Here is a 15,165-nt window from a genome sequence, read left to right as displayed (position 1 = left end):
TGTATTTCAGTGTTGTCTGTTGTGATCTCTCCATTTTCATTTCTAATTTTGTTAATTTGGTTCTTCTCTCTTTGTTTCTTAATGAGTCTTGCTAATGGTTTGTCAATTTTGTTTATTTTTTCAAAAAACCAGCTTTTAGCTTTGTTAATTTTTGCTATGATCTCTTTAGTTTCTTTTGCATTTATTTCTGCCCTAATTTTTAAGATTTCTTTCCTTCTACTAACCCTGGGGTTCTTCATTTCTTCCTCCTCTAGTTGCTTTAGGTGTAGAGTTAGGTTATTTATTTGACTTTTTTTCTTGTTTCTTGAGGTAGGCCTGTAATGCTATAAATCTTCCCTTTAGCACTGCTTTTACAGTGTCCCATAGGTTTTGGGTTGTTGTGTTTTCATTTTCATTCATTTCTATGCATATTTTTATTTGTTTTTTGATTTCTTCTATGATTTGTTGGTTATTCAGAAGCGTGTTGTTTAGCCTCCATATGTTTGAATTTTTAATAATTTTTTTCCTGTAATTGAGATCTAATCTTACTGCACTGTGGTCAGAAAAGATGACTGGAATGATTTCAATCTTTTTGAATTTACCAAGACTAGATTTATGGCCCAGGATGTGATCTATTCTGGAGAAGGTTCTGTGTGCACTTGAGAAAAAGGTGAAGTTGATTGTTTTGGGGTGAAACGTCCTATAGATGTCAATTAGGTCTAGCTGGTCCATTGTGTCCTTTAAAGTTTGTGTTTCCTTGTTCATTTTCTGTTTAGTTGATCTATCCATAGTTGTGAGTGGGGTATTAAAGTCTCCTACTATTATTGTGTTACTATTAATTTCCTCTTTCATACTCGTTAGCGTTTGCCTTACATATTGCGGTGCTCCTATGTTGGGTGCATATATATTTATAATTGTTATATCTTCTTCTTGGATTGATCCTTTGATCATTATGTAGTGTCCATCTTTGTCTCTTTTCACAGACTTAATTTGAAAGTCTATTTTATCTGATATGAGTATTGCGACTCCTGCTTTCTTTTGGTCTCCATTTGCGTGGAATATTTTTTTTCCAGCCCTTCACTTTTAGTCTGTATGTGTCCCTTGCTTTGAGGTGGGTCTCTTGTAGACAGCATATATAGGGGTCTTGCTTTTGTATCCATTCAGCCAGCCTTTGTCTTTTGGTTGGGGCATTCAACCCATTTACATTTAAGGTAATTATTGATAGGTATGGTCCCGTTGCCATTTATTTTGTTGTTTGGGGTTCACGTTTATACCACCTTTCTGCGTTTCCTGTCTAGAGAAGATCCTTTAGTATTTGTTGAAGAGCTGGTTTGGTGGTGCTGAATTCTCTCAGCTTTTGCTTGTCTGTAAAGCTTTTGAGTTCCCCTTCATATCTGAATGAGATCCTTGCTGGGTAGAGTAATCTAGGTTGTAGGTTATTCTCTTTCATTACTTTAAGTATGTCCTGCCATTCCCTTCTGGCCTGAAGGGTTTCTATTGATAGATCAGCAGTTATCCTTATGGGAATCCCTTTGTGTGTTATTTGTTGTTTCTCCCTTGCTGCTTTTAATATTTGTTCTTTGTGTTTGATCTTTGTTAATTTGATTAATATGTGTCTTGGGGTGTTTCGCCTTGGGTTTATCCTGTTTGGTACTCTCTGGGTTTCTTGGACTTGGTTGGCTATTTCCTTCCCCATTTTAGGGAAGTTTTCAGCTATTATCTCCTCGAGTATCTTCTCATGGCCTTTCTTTTTGTCTTCTTCTTCTGGGACTCCTATGATTCGAATGTTGGGGCGTTTCACATTGTCCCAGAGGTCCCTGAGGCTGTCCTCATTTCTTTTGATTCTTTTTTCTTTTTTCCTCTCTGCTTCATTTATTTCCACCATTTTATCTTCTAACTCACTTATCCTATCTTCTGTCTCTGTTATTCTACTCATGGTTCCCTCCAGGGTGTTTTTGATCTCATTTATTTCATTATTAATTTTTAATTGACTTTTTTAAATTTCTTCTAGGTCCTTGTTAAACATTTCTTGCATCTTCTCAATCTTTGTCTCCAGGCTATTTATTTGTAACTCCATTTTGTTTTCAAGATTTTGGATCATTTTTATTATCATTCTAAATTCTTTTTCAGGTAGATTCCCTATTTCCTCCTCTTTTGTTTGACTTGGTGGGCTTTTTTCATGTTCCTTTAGCTGTTGGGTATTTCTCTGCCTTTTCGTCTTGTTTAGATTCCTGTGTCTGGAGTGGGCTTTCTGTATTCTTGTGGTCTGAGGTTCCTTTTTATTGTGGAGGTTTCACCCAGTGGGTGGGGTTGGACGATTGGTTTGTCAAGGTTTCCTGGTTAGGGAAGCTTGTGTCAGCGTTCTGGTGCGTGGAATTGGATTTCTTCTCTCTGGAGTGCAATGGAGTGTCCAGTAATGAGTTTTGCGACAGGTCTATGTGTTAGGTGCGACTTTGGAGAGCCTCTATGTTGACACTCAGGTCTATGTTCCTGCGTTGCTAAAGAATTTGCATGGTATGTCTTGTACTGGAGCTTATTGGCTCTTGGGTGGTGGTTGGTTTTGGTGTAGGTATGGAAGCTTTTGGATGGTCTCTTATTCCTTAATGTTCCATGTAGTCAGGAGTTTTCTGGTTTTCTCAGGATTTGGGCTTAAGTCTCCTGCCTCTGGATTTCAGTTTTATTCTTCCAATAGTCTCAAGACTTCTCCAACTATACAGCACTGATAATAAAACTTCTAGGTTAATGGTGAAAAGATTCTCCACCGTGAGAGACAACCAGAGAGGTTCACAGAGTTACATGAAGAATAGGAGAGGGAGGAAGGAGATAGAGGTGAGCAGGAGGAGAAAAAGGGGACTCAAGAGGAGAGAGACAGATCTACGCAGTTATCTGTTCCCAAAGTGTTCTCCGTAGCCCAGACACCCACAAAGATTCACAGAGTTGGATTGGGAAGAGAAGGGGAATGGAGGAAATAGAGGTGTTCTGAGGTAGAAAACAGAGAGTCAAAAGTGGGAGAGTATCACCACACTCCTGAATAGAAATGGGAACTGAATATTGGATTCTTAAATGACCAAAATTTATATCACATACTACTGAAAAGCAAAGATTGAAAATCTAGTGTAGAGGTTAGACTCTTTGAAATACAATATTTAAAAACAAAAACAAAAACACAAAAAAAATTTAGAACTATATGAAGTTCGGTTTAAAAATAGGGTTTCTCTCTCTCTCTCTCTTTTTTTTTTTTGGCAAGGTTATAGTGAAATGAAAATGAAAGTTAAGGAATAATAGAGGAGTATTAGAGGACTTTAAAAGGAAATAGGAGAGAAAAACAAGAAAAAGCAAAAAAAAAAAAGAAAAAAAAATGTTTTTCCCCTAATTAAAAAAATCGTAAAAATATATGAAAATGAAAGTTGAGGAGTAATGGGGGAGTAATAGGGAATTTTAAAAGAAAATAAAAGAGAAAAAATAAAAAAAAAAAGAAAAAAAAAATTTTTTTTTTTTTAATTAAAAAAAATATATGTACATATATATCTGGGAATTTCTCTGGAGTTGTTGCGGTCAGTGTAGGTTCAGTTCAGTTTCAGATAGCTCCTCTTTCCAGCTTACACTTCTCGATATCTATAGGCCCCTTCCGGTGTAGTTGGTGTTACCTTCAGGGATTTTAATCTGTTGCACCGGTCCTTTCTGAAGCGGTTCCCTTTGTTTATTTGGCTTCTGTTTGCCGTCTCTTTGGTGTCTAATTTCCGCCCTGACATAGGCAGGCAGAGGTGATCTCTTATTTAGGTTCTCTAGTTCAGTTCCGTCCTGCTACGGGGAGGGCGGGGCGCTGCAGACAGATACCGCTCTGTGTGGATAGCACTCACCGTGTTCCGGTCACACTGGGTTTGCCCCACTCACGGGTGTCAGTGCTTTCGCCGTCTACACTGCTCAGGCTCCCGGCTGCTCTATATGGAGCGGGCCCTGCGTTGAGTGCGGTTCCAGTTTTCGGGTACTCCACAAAAGCGCAGATTCGGTTGCTCCTGCGTTTTGTGCCTTCCCCGGCCTGAGCGGTTCAGGCAGCCAGAGGCTTGGGCGCACTCTCCCGGGTGCAGCACGCCTTTTCCCTCTGTGGCGAGCGACCCAGGCAGCCAGAGGCTTGGGCGCAATCTCCCCGGGTACGGCGCGCTTTTTCCCTCCGCGGCCCCAGCGCGCGCCGCCAGTCGGGTCTCAGGAAGTCTTTAGTTAGAACCCGGAGGCCTGTCTGCAGTGTGGGAGGGGGTGGCTTCTTAGGGGCTAAGTTTGCCCTTTTCCCCTACCCCCTGCCTCCTACCTCCAGCGGGGATGGGCCGGCTCTTCTCTGGAGATTCTCAGTCCCTTTGTTTTGCGAACCACCGGCAGTGTGTTCGGGCCAGTTAATTTTGTCCCTTGCTATCCCACAGTTTAAAAAAGCTCCCTCCGATTGCTCTCAGGGTCTGCGGGCCGGTCCTTACCCTAAGCAATGCCGCCCACTCCTCTCCGTTCCACCCCGCTTGTTGCTGGCGGGTACGGGCGTCTGGGGTACTTTTCTGCTGAGAGTTGCTTTTAGGCACGTAATCTGTGGGCCTTGTTCAGTTTTTCCTCCCAGTTAGATTGCCGAAAACTTCCCCCAGTCCCGCCAGTGCGAGGGTTTCCTGGTGATTGGAAACTTCCTCTATTAAGACTCCCTTCCGGGACGGGGCTCCGTCCCGTAGCTCTTTTGACTCCCTTATTATCGTTTATATTTTGTCCTACCTCCCTTCGAAGACAATGGGCTGCTTTTCTGGGCGCCTGATGTCCTCTGCTAGCGATCAGAAGTTGTTTTGTGAAATTTGCTCAGCGTTCAAATGTTCTTTCCATGAATTTGTAGGAGAGAAAGTGGTCTCCCCGTCCTATTCCTCCACCATCTTGGCTCCTCTCAATAAGAATCGCCCATCTCTTTTTAGCAATATGTCAGGATCACCATTAGACTTGCCCTCTGAATAAGAACTGTGAACAGCGTTGCTCATACTGAGAAAATGGAGGAAAACAGGTTAATGATATCCTCCGTTCAAATTTTGGCAAATCTGGTGACTCCTTTGTTTGGTGATTTATTAACACCAATTAGATTTTCCTTACCACTCTTACTCTTAAATTGAAACCCTCATAATTAGAGAAATGGCCAAAAAAAACCCAGGATAAAGACAGAATAGCAAGGGATTTGAAAAGTCATGTCTTAAAAAAGATTGCTTTTGGCTAATCAAGACTTATTTACATATTTGCACTGGTGTTTAAAGAACAGTATCACTTGCTTTTTATTGGTAGTCGGAAGTCAAGGATAACAGCTAGCTTCTGATTGACAGTGTTTTATGGGCTGCAGAGAATTATATAAACTTAAGTTATATATTAATATTTAGACAAAAAAGGACATGGTATTTCTAGAATCCAGTCCTGCCTGTATGATCAATATAACATATATCCCTGGAGGAATCGTGGTATAAAAGACAACAAAAATTTATCATTGTGACCATTTTAAATTGTACACTTTAGCAGTGTAAAGTGTACTCACATTTGTGTGAAACAGATCTCCTGTAGTTCTGAAATTCTGCACCTATTAAGTAACAACACCCCTTACTCCTCTCCCCTCAGCCCCTGGTAATGCTATTCTCCTTTCTGTTTCTATAAATTTGACTGATTTAGATAACCTCATATAAGTAGAATCATACAGTATTTGTCTTTTATGACTGGTTTATTTCACTTAGCACAGTATCCTCAGGATTCATCCATATTGTAACATGTATCATAATTTCCTTCCTTTTTTAAGGCTGAATAATGTTCCATCAAATGTGTTTACCACATTTTTGTTTATCCAGACATCTCCCAGTGGACATGCGGGTTGCTTCTCCCTTTTGGCTCTTGTGAGTAGTGCTGCTGTGGGTGCGCAGATGTCTCTTTAAGACCCTGCTTTCAGTTCTTTCAGATGTGTGTACTCAGAAGTGAGTTTGTTGGATCATAAAGTAGTTCTACTTTTAGGGTTTTGAGGAACCTCCGTACTGTTTTCCATCGCAGTTGCACCATTTTACAATCTTAGCTCTTTTTTAAAACCAGATTATTTCCTTTAGAGTACTTACAGGATAACTTTTTTAGATCTGGATATACTTTGATAAATTCATTAAAAGCCCTAAGGAAATTGATAGTTTAGCTGGCAATATTTTAATTCTTTGTTCACAAAATATATTATGGCTATTCTCAAAGGTGTAACATGTCCTGAGTAAGTTTCTTGATGCTATGTCTTCTCTGTTCCTAATTGGACTTCTGAAAATTAATCTATACAACAGTATGTTTTAAAACCGATGTATTGCTTTGTTGCTTTAGCTAATGGTATAGTCATTTATGACTAATGTTAGTAAGTAGTCATAGGTAAGTGTCCATCTAGTGTGTGGTATTTTCTATAAGCGTGTTGTCTCAAACACTTATTTTTGGAGCTGACATCACATCAGGTGGTCGGATCTGATCAAAAGATCAGAAGTCGAAATTACACATTTTCCACAAAGGTCTGATACAGATGCTCTTGGAAGATCAGTAACTGGTATTACGGCTAAAGATTCATTTTAATGCTCAGCTCAAATTGTAAACTTGTAATAAGTTTAGATTTTTCTGAAATACATAGACTCTGGTTTCTCAATCATAGACTAGTACTAGCAGTTAATTTAGCTTTCAAGATTATGGAGGAGAAGCTAACAAAGTAGTTATAAAAGTACTTCTGGAGGAAAGAGCATGAGAGAAGACTTTTGAAAATGACAAATAAGAACCGAGGACGACAGAGGATGAGATGGTTGGATGACATCACTGATTCAATGGACATGAGTCTGAGCAAGCTCTGGGAGTTGGTGATGGACAGGGAAGCCTGGCGTGCTGCAGTTCATGGGGGCTCTAAAGAGTTGGGCACAACTGAGTGACTGAACTGAACTGAGAAAGAACCCAACTTAAAATTTATTTAAAATTAGAGTTTGGGGCCTATGCAAGAAGCAACAAGGTTACAATCTGACTTCTAGTTTCTGTAGGGAATTGCTGCCCCTTTGCTTATTCAGATGTCAAGGTAGTTCTAGCGTCTTGGCCTCTTGCGGTTTGTTTAGTTGGCAGGGGAGAGAGGAAAAAAAGCACTCTAATTTCTCTCCTTTGGTCGTCAAAGCTTCTCAGCCCTCTTTAGTAATTGCTGGCATAAGTAAATCATGAGTCATTTATAGTTACTAGAGCAGGTAGCCATAAGTATCTCATTTCCAGGAAAAGCCTGTTGCTCAACTTTTTCAGGCTTCTTCTTTTGCTTAGTCAAATGGACAGCTGGGGCTTCATTTTGCTTTCAGAGCAGATTTGAACTGGGTTCATTTTGCTTTTTCAGTTTAGAAGCTAATGTACCATTAGTACTCTGATCCTTCTGCGATTTTGGCCCCTTCTAAGTTATATTAGTTTGAGATCCCCAAAATTTGATATGGAAATCACACCAGAGGATTCAGTTGAATATCTGTAACTAAATTTTGTTATCTCATGGATAACGTTTCACTTTGAGGTCTCTACTACGCTTACTCATAGTTTTCCTTAACTAGCTCAGTAGTCAGCCTCAGACTTAGTTACCCTTCTAGATCCCGTTTTACATTTTCATTAGTCTTAGAGGAACTAACTCAGGTTCTCTACTGTTGTAGTCATGGACTCATCAGCAGTCCAAGGAAGCCTATGGACCCATCTCAGAATAATGTTTTTAAATGTATAAAATACATAATATTACACAGGAAACCAATTATACTGAAATCTTATTATCAAAACATTAAAGCAATTTTATATTAGTGACATATGCTTTTTATTAGTGTTCTTGCCTGGAGAATTCCATGGACGGGGGAGCCTGGTGGGCTGCCGTCTGTGGGGTCACACAGAGTCGGACACAACTGAAGTGACTTAGCAGCCTCAGCTTTTTATTAAGTGCTTTAATTAATATCTAGGGATAGGTCTAATAACCATGATTTTTAAATGAAATTTTGAAGTCTATAACTATAAGATCATATTAAAATATCTAATTTCTATTAGTTATGCTCAGGTACTGCTACTACTCATAATTTGTTGCCTATCTTTACAATTGAAGAAAATGCTGAATTTCAGTTAGAGGTTAATGAAAAGTAAATTGTAATTTTATTCCCATTTTAATTCATAGACCCCCTCCTGAATTCTGTGACTCAGGGACCCCAGATAAGAATCCCTACTTTAGTTCCTTAAATTATAAGAGGAAAAAAAGAATTATGAGAGGGGGTAGTACCGTGAAATCATTTGGGTTAGTCGGATATTCACCCAGTTTGTAGAATAGGATGCATCAAATCCAGTGGACACTAAACATCTGTTCTCCTAAGTACAGGCACTTTTAGTGTATCTGTGCCATTTTTGAAACGTGGTGTGGAGAGGAGTTGCTGCTTGTGGTAGGAATCATAACTGCCTCCTCCCTAACATGTCTACTCCTAATCTCAGAACCTGTGAATGTTTTATATTACCAAGTAATTAAGGTTGCTAATAAGCTTATCTTGTGCTTGGTCACTTCAGTCATGTCTGACTCTTTGGGACTCTATGGACTATAGCCTGCCAGATTGCTATGTCCATGGGATTCTCCAGGCAAGAATACTGGAGTGGATTGCCATGCCCTCTAGGGGATCTTCCCAACCCAGGATCGAACCCAAGTCTCCTGCACTGCAGGTGAATTCTTCACTGCTGCGCCACCGGGGAAGCCTTGGCTGACATTAAGGGAAATTATCCTGGATTATCTGAGTAAACCCAGTGCAACAATAAGGATTCTTTAAAAATGGAAGAGACAGAGAGTGACTACCTTCAGATGAAAGGCACAGAGAGCTGTAACATTTTTGCCTTTGAAAATGGAGGAAGCAGGCCATAAACCCAGGAATATAGGCAGCTTCTAGAAGCTAGAAAGAGCAAGGAAGCAGATTCTTCCCTGGAACCTCCAGAAAGGAATGCAGCCCTGATGATACCTTGATTTTAGCCCAATGAGACCTGTATTGACTTCCACAGAACTGTAATAAATTTGCATTGTTTAATCTGTTATATGTGCAGTAACTTGTCACAGCCATGATAGAAAACTAATATACTACCTCCGCTTAGCCCATTTCTCCCCAGAAGTAAATGTGGCAAAAGGAACGATATCTCATGCTTCCAAGGTAATTTTTAAAGACTTCATGGCTGCCGGTTTCTGAGGTTGACTTATTCCTCTTTGTCCTTTTCTTGTCACACCATCTGTAGCTCCATCTTGCCTTAACTAAATTATCCTAATTTTTCCATTGGAAAGTGAGTATATACCCTTGTTCTCCAGAAGTGCTGTTACCCGAGTTTTGTTATATGGATTCATCCTCTAAATACTATTGAGAATTTCAGCTATATTACCCTTCTGTAGTCCCTGGAATGTAAAGCAAAGCAGCAACTGGAGCAAAGAGCAGTTGAGCAACATGAGGAAGAATTATAACTAGTTAACCTGTACAGAAGAGACCTGGAATCACAGCAGTACTTGGCAGGACTGAATGACTGTGTCAGCTCTGAGGGACAGGAAGCCCACATCTGTCCTTCGCTGAACTAAGAAATTGCATTAGTAGCCTGAGCCTCATGGTTTGAAGCTAGTAATTGGCAAGAAATACCTGTTTGCTCTTAATAGAAGTGCTCTCTTGCTGGCAGATCTTTCTGGGACCTCTCTGAGAATTAGGATTAGGCTGTCTTGTAATTATAAACAGAAGCACTTGAACTTTTTTAAACAGACTTATCAGTAGAACCACCTGCCAGAGCTAACAGCCAAAGAGAGTCAGCAACCATTGAATATTCTAGACTAGGATTCTGACACTAAAAGAAAGAATGCTTCCTATATTAAGAAAAAGAGGGGAGTGGGCAGGGGAAGTAGGCAGATTCATTCTTTAGCTTTATTAACTACATCATAAGCAAACTAAATTCATCACTGAAAATAGTCTTGTCTCTTGCCTAGAAATTTAACCCCCTTCAAACAGAGTTTTGTGACTTTTTGACTATTAAGAGATTTTTTAAATATGGATTATAAAGCAAGCCTTATTTTTAGTATTGATTTTGCCACTCTGTAATCATTGTGCCTCTGTCCCACAAAATGAGTCTGTGCATTTGTTTCTGTTTTGTAAATAAGTTCATTTGTATCATATTTTTAGATTCCACATATAAGTGATATTATGTTTGTTTTTGTCTGTCTTACTTCACTTAGTATGAAGATCTGTAAGTCCATCCAGTATGGTCAAGTATTCATTGTATATATTTACCACATCTTGTCTACCCATTTACTTGTTGATGGACATTTAGGTTGCTTCCATGTCTTGGCTATTGTATATAGTGCTGCTGTGAACATTGTGGGGAGGGTATATTTTCAAATTAGAGTTTTCTTTGGGTATATGCCCAGGAGTGGGATTGCTGGATCATATGGCAACTCTATTTTTAGTTTTTCTGGGAATCTCTATACTGTTCTCCATGGTTGCTGCATCAATTTGCATTCTCACCAACAATGTAGGAGGGTTCCATTTTCTCTACAACCGCTCCAGATTTGTTCTTTGTGATGACCAGTGTGAGGCAATATCTCGTAGTTTTGATTCACGTTTTTCTAACAATTAGTGATGTTGAATACCTTTTCATGTGCTTGTTGGCAATCTGTCTTTTTAGATCTTCTACCCATTCTTTGATTTTCTTTAAAAAAATTTTTTTTGGGGGGGCTGCATTAAGTCTTAGCTGCAGTGATTGGGTTTCTCTCTAGCTGTGGCATGCTGACTCAGTTGCCCTGCTGCATGTGGGATCTTGGTTCCCCAGCCAGGGATCGAACCCTCATCCCCTGAACCGGAAGGCGGACTCTTAACCACTGGACCACCAGGAAAGTCCTGGGTTGCTTGTTTTTTGTTGTTGTTATTGAGTTGTATGAGCTATTTATATATTTTAGAAACTATGCCCTTGTTGGTCTAATCATTTGCAAATATTTTCTCCCAGACAGCTGTTCTACCATTGCTCCAGAAAATGTTCTTAATCTTTAAACTTCCAAGTTTAGATGGTAAATCAGAAATAGAAAGCTGATTTTATTCATCTCCATGTCACAAGAATGGGTTCTTCTAGGTGTTGTTTAAAAGGGGTAAACTAACAAGTGCTTTTCCTGTTGCTTTAGTCTCTCTGGTGAGCTACTAGTAAATTACATTGACATACATATATTCTTAATGTATCCTGAGGTTTCATCTCTCCTAGATTTCCATCTCAAGGCAACTGGTATGAATGGGAACTGAATTAAAAGAAGTCAGATGGGTTTTCATGAGATTCCCTTTACTCTACCAGAGCATGTATAGAACGGAAGTGTGTGCGTAAGAAAGCAGTTGGCAGCATAAGAGGGGGAAGTGTGGGGCTTGGTTTTGTCCTGTTGTTGTCTGTGTGTCTGCAGTGGTTTTTTTGGTTGTCTTTTTAAGATTGTGGAAGCAGCTGGAAGACAGAATCAGTGTCTCTAACAGAATTGGTAACATTTAAGCATATACAACTAAAAGCTCATTAAATTTTATTACCATAAACAATTTCAGTAAAAACATTGGTAGTATCAATCTACATATTGGTTCCAGTTTCTTTTCCTGAGGGTGGCACTAATACTGGGATAGAGCTGTTGGCATGGCACATTCAGTACCCAATAAATCTGTCGTTTCACTTTATCTGGTCAGAAAGGGCCTGTTTCCAAGGAAAAAACACCCTCAGATTTGTTAAGGAAGTGTTTCATAAAAGATCCCTTAAGTCAGGTCTTTTAACTGATTTGGCCTTGGGGTCTGACTTCAAAACTTTCTAGTATGACACCATGGCTTTTGAAGCCAGATTCCCAGCTTTTTGTTCATTTTCTACACAATCCAGCTTTGTTCACTTTGGTACCGGTCTGGGGCCTCACCCCACCCTTGTTTGTAGCTGATCACTGAGCTTTTGATAAGCTCCGTGGACTGACTGTATTTTCACCATGTGTCTATTGGCTAAGCATGGCTGGTTTTTCTTCTGCTAGTCTAACACAAGTCTGGTTGAAAATTGTTTCTCTATAAGTTAAGGATGAAAAGATGAGTTATATTTACAAATAACATTAGACGTAAAGTGTTACACCTTCTTTTGCCTGTGAGGAGGGTTGGTAATGTCCACACAATTGGGCGTCAATGAATGGTTCAGCTAAGGCCACAAAGTAAGTCAGGATCAGAGCTTGAATTCTGGACCTTAGTGTGATATCCTGGACACTAGAATGTGCCCCATCAGCATTTGAAAGAGTAAAGGTCATCAACTGAGGTTCTTTTGAAAATTATCTGTGTATACACATACCCACATTGGCATCATGTGCCTTGGGGTAGGGTGGTTCAGCAGGGTTATAGTGTTAGAAATTAACGCTAAAATGTATGAGTTTATTTTAGCTGTGATCACTCAGGCCAGTTCCATCACTAGTTGCTTATTGAACTAGCTGGCTAGTGATCCTGTTTTCCCCTAAACACCTGGCGGAGCAACTGAGGGATACATCAAAAGTCACTTTCTAGGTTTGTTTGTTTGGGGGGTTGAGGGGGGGGGTGTTTTTTGCCCATGGTGAACAGCTTGCAGGATTTTAGTTCCCCAGTCAGGGGTTGAACCCATGTCCCTTGCAGTAGAAGCATGAAGTCTCAACCAGTGGACCACCAGGAAAGTCCTCTAGGTTTGTTTTTAATGGTACTGTTTTATTCAGAGTATTTCTTTGTTTTCAGAGCAAGCCCCAGTCTCCAAAGAGAGTTCCTTCCCTTCTTCCCATCAACAGTGGCTCCAAAGAAAATGGGATTCATGAGGAACAAGATCAAGAGCCACAGGATCTCTTTGCAGGCAAGTTTGGACTCAAAACTTAAGCTGGCAATCTTCTAACTTGCTGAATTAAAGTAAGAAGTTGTATATATATGAGAGAGACAGCTCTTTGTAAGATACTGTTGTGGAGGATTTCAAAGGCAGTACCTGTCATCTGGATACTTACAGGTTTAGTGAGTAAAACATAAATATACAGTTACTTAAGTCATGTGAACTTAGAGGGGTCTGAGAGGAGACTAATGCAGTGGTTTTAGACTTTTATGACAAAGATTCATAGTAAGAAATACACTTTCTGTCATAATCCAAAATATTTATATACTTATATAAGATGAAATCAAAAGTTTTCTTGAATGACTTGCCGTTACTATTTTCCATACAATCTGAAATTTTCTGTTGTTTCTCTTTTTTAAAATGCTGTTTGCAATCTACTAAAGTGCTATCACAATACCCCAGTGAATGACAACCTGCAGTTTGAAAAACACTAGGATTGAGTTTCTCAGTCTTGGTACTCTTAGCATTTTGGGCTCAATAACTCTTTGTTGAGAGGGACTGCCCTGTTCTCAGCAAGGTATGGTCATTCCCCACCAACCCACCCCACTCAAAGACATTCAGAGACATTTGGCAATGGTTGGAGACTTTTTTGTTTGTCACACTTGGGAGTGCTGCTGGTTTCTGCTGGGTAGACGCTGTGGATGCTTCTAAACACTCTACAGTACACAAACAGCCGTTCAGCAAAAGAATTATCCAGCCCAAAATGTCGGTAATGCCCTCAGTAATAAGCTCTGGTCTACAATGATCTTGTAAGACTTTTTGAAAGAAGCAGGGTTTATGTCAGAAAAAAAAAGAGCGTGCAGATGTTTGGGCAGGGAGAATCGATAATATGGTGTGTTTAAGGGACAGTAAACTCAGCAGGCCAAAAGCAGGGGCTTCTTAGAGATACCATGGAAGATAAGTCTAGAAATGTTGTTTAGGAGGATTTTAGGCAATAATAATAATTAGAATTTGAATTTTAAAAAAAAAGAAAGAATTTGAATTTTCATCCTAGTGTCAGTTTAGAGCCATTGGTTTAATTGAGTTTTGAGTAAGGAAAGTGAAATGAGCAAGTGATGAAAGACTGACCTGGTAGAATTATTATATAAAACCGATTGCGATGGACAAAGACCGACGATGTCAGAAAGTGAAAGTGGTTCAGTCGTGTCTGACTCTTTGTGACCCCATGGACTATATAGTCCATGGAATTCTCCAGGCCAAAATACTGGAGTAGGTAGCCTTTCCCTTTTCCAAGGGCTCTCCCCAACCCAGGGATCAAATCCAGGTCTCCCGCATTGCAGGTGGATTCTTTACCAGCTGAGCTACAAGGGAAGCCCAGAGATGTCAAGGATGAAATGATAAAGATAAAAGAAATAGGAAAGGAAAGATGAAAACTTTTCAAGAAGTGAAATCAACAAAATCTGGTATTGGTGATTAGATGTAATGGGTGTACAAAAATGAAGATTAAAGACAAAGTCAAAAATTTCAAGCCCAAGGATTGGGAAGAAGATGGTACCATTTTGAGAACTACATTCTGCAGAAGAAAGTATCTTTGAGTTGGAGAGTGGGGAGAGTGAGTTTGGGTTTTAAATTTTTAAAGGGAACTGCTTGGGAGGTGATTTGAACTCTAGTAGTCTCCCTGGGAAAAGAGTAAGGACTGCAGATGGGGGAATCAGTCTCCTAGAGGTTGTGATTAAAGCTGCCGTGTCAATGAGACCCTCAAAGGAGAGAATGACAAAGGAAAAGAAGAGATGAGAGGGCAGAGGGCGAGATCTTGGGAGGACTCTCACATGTGAAGTCATTGGAAAATTAAGACATGAGAAGAGTTTAGAAGAAAAAATATAAAGATTTCAAAGATTTTCCATTGCTTTCCTCTCTGAAACTTAAGTGCCTGCTATTTATTCTGCTAATGTTTATATTTTAGATAAAATTTCTGGAGAAGAAATAGAAATAATAATCTAGTTATATGGCAGATTGCACAGAACGTTTTTTTATCTTTGGGAACTTAACATTTATGTGATTTTCCCTTTAAGGAGACCTGAAATCTTAGTGTTGACTGAATTACTCCCATGGTTGGGTTTTATATACACAACCATGTAGAAGATCTTTATTAGAGACATATTTATTTCTAATGAGGGTTCTTTTTTATTTTGAGGGTTCTGATTTACTTCATTCCCAGCTGTTTTCATAAGCGGCCAGTGCCTGCCTTCACTACTAAGAAAGGAACATAGATATCTATGGAAATGAATGCTTGCAGTGATACATTTAGTTTAGGATTCAAGTAGTTTCTCAGATGTGGAAATTTAAATAAAATAC

General features: G+C 39.5%; 1 protein-coding gene across 3 annotated transcripts in view; it reads left to right on the top strand.

Annotated features, from left to right (window-relative positions):
- SNX1 (sorting nexin 1) overlaps positions 1–15,165 on the top strand; it is a 43,229-nt gene that overhangs the window by 9,537 nt on the left and 18,527 nt on the right. For all 3 annotated transcript variants that reach the window (XR_011488249.1, XM_020882405.2, XM_020882401.2), the window contains exon 2: positions 12,729–12,840. Coding sequence is in view for 2 of the 3 variants with exons in the window: in XM_020882405.2 (XP_020738064.1) it covers positions 12,729–12,840 (112 nt within the window). In the remaining variant the exon portion in view is untranslated. The remainder of the gene's footprint in view (positions 1–12,728; positions 12,841–15,165) is intronic.

Source organism: Odocoileus virginianus, chromosome 6 (assembly GCF_023699985.2).
Source record: "Odocoileus virginianus isolate 20LAN1187 ecotype Illinois chromosome 6, Ovbor_1.2, whole genome shotgun sequence".
In the NCBI taxonomy this organism is placed as follows: Eukaryota; Metazoa; Chordata; class Mammalia; order Artiodactyla; family Cervidae; genus Odocoileus; species Odocoileus virginianus.
The sequence above is the reverse complement of the archived record's forward strand: the minus strand, read 5'-3'. Positions and strand labels throughout refer to the sequence as shown.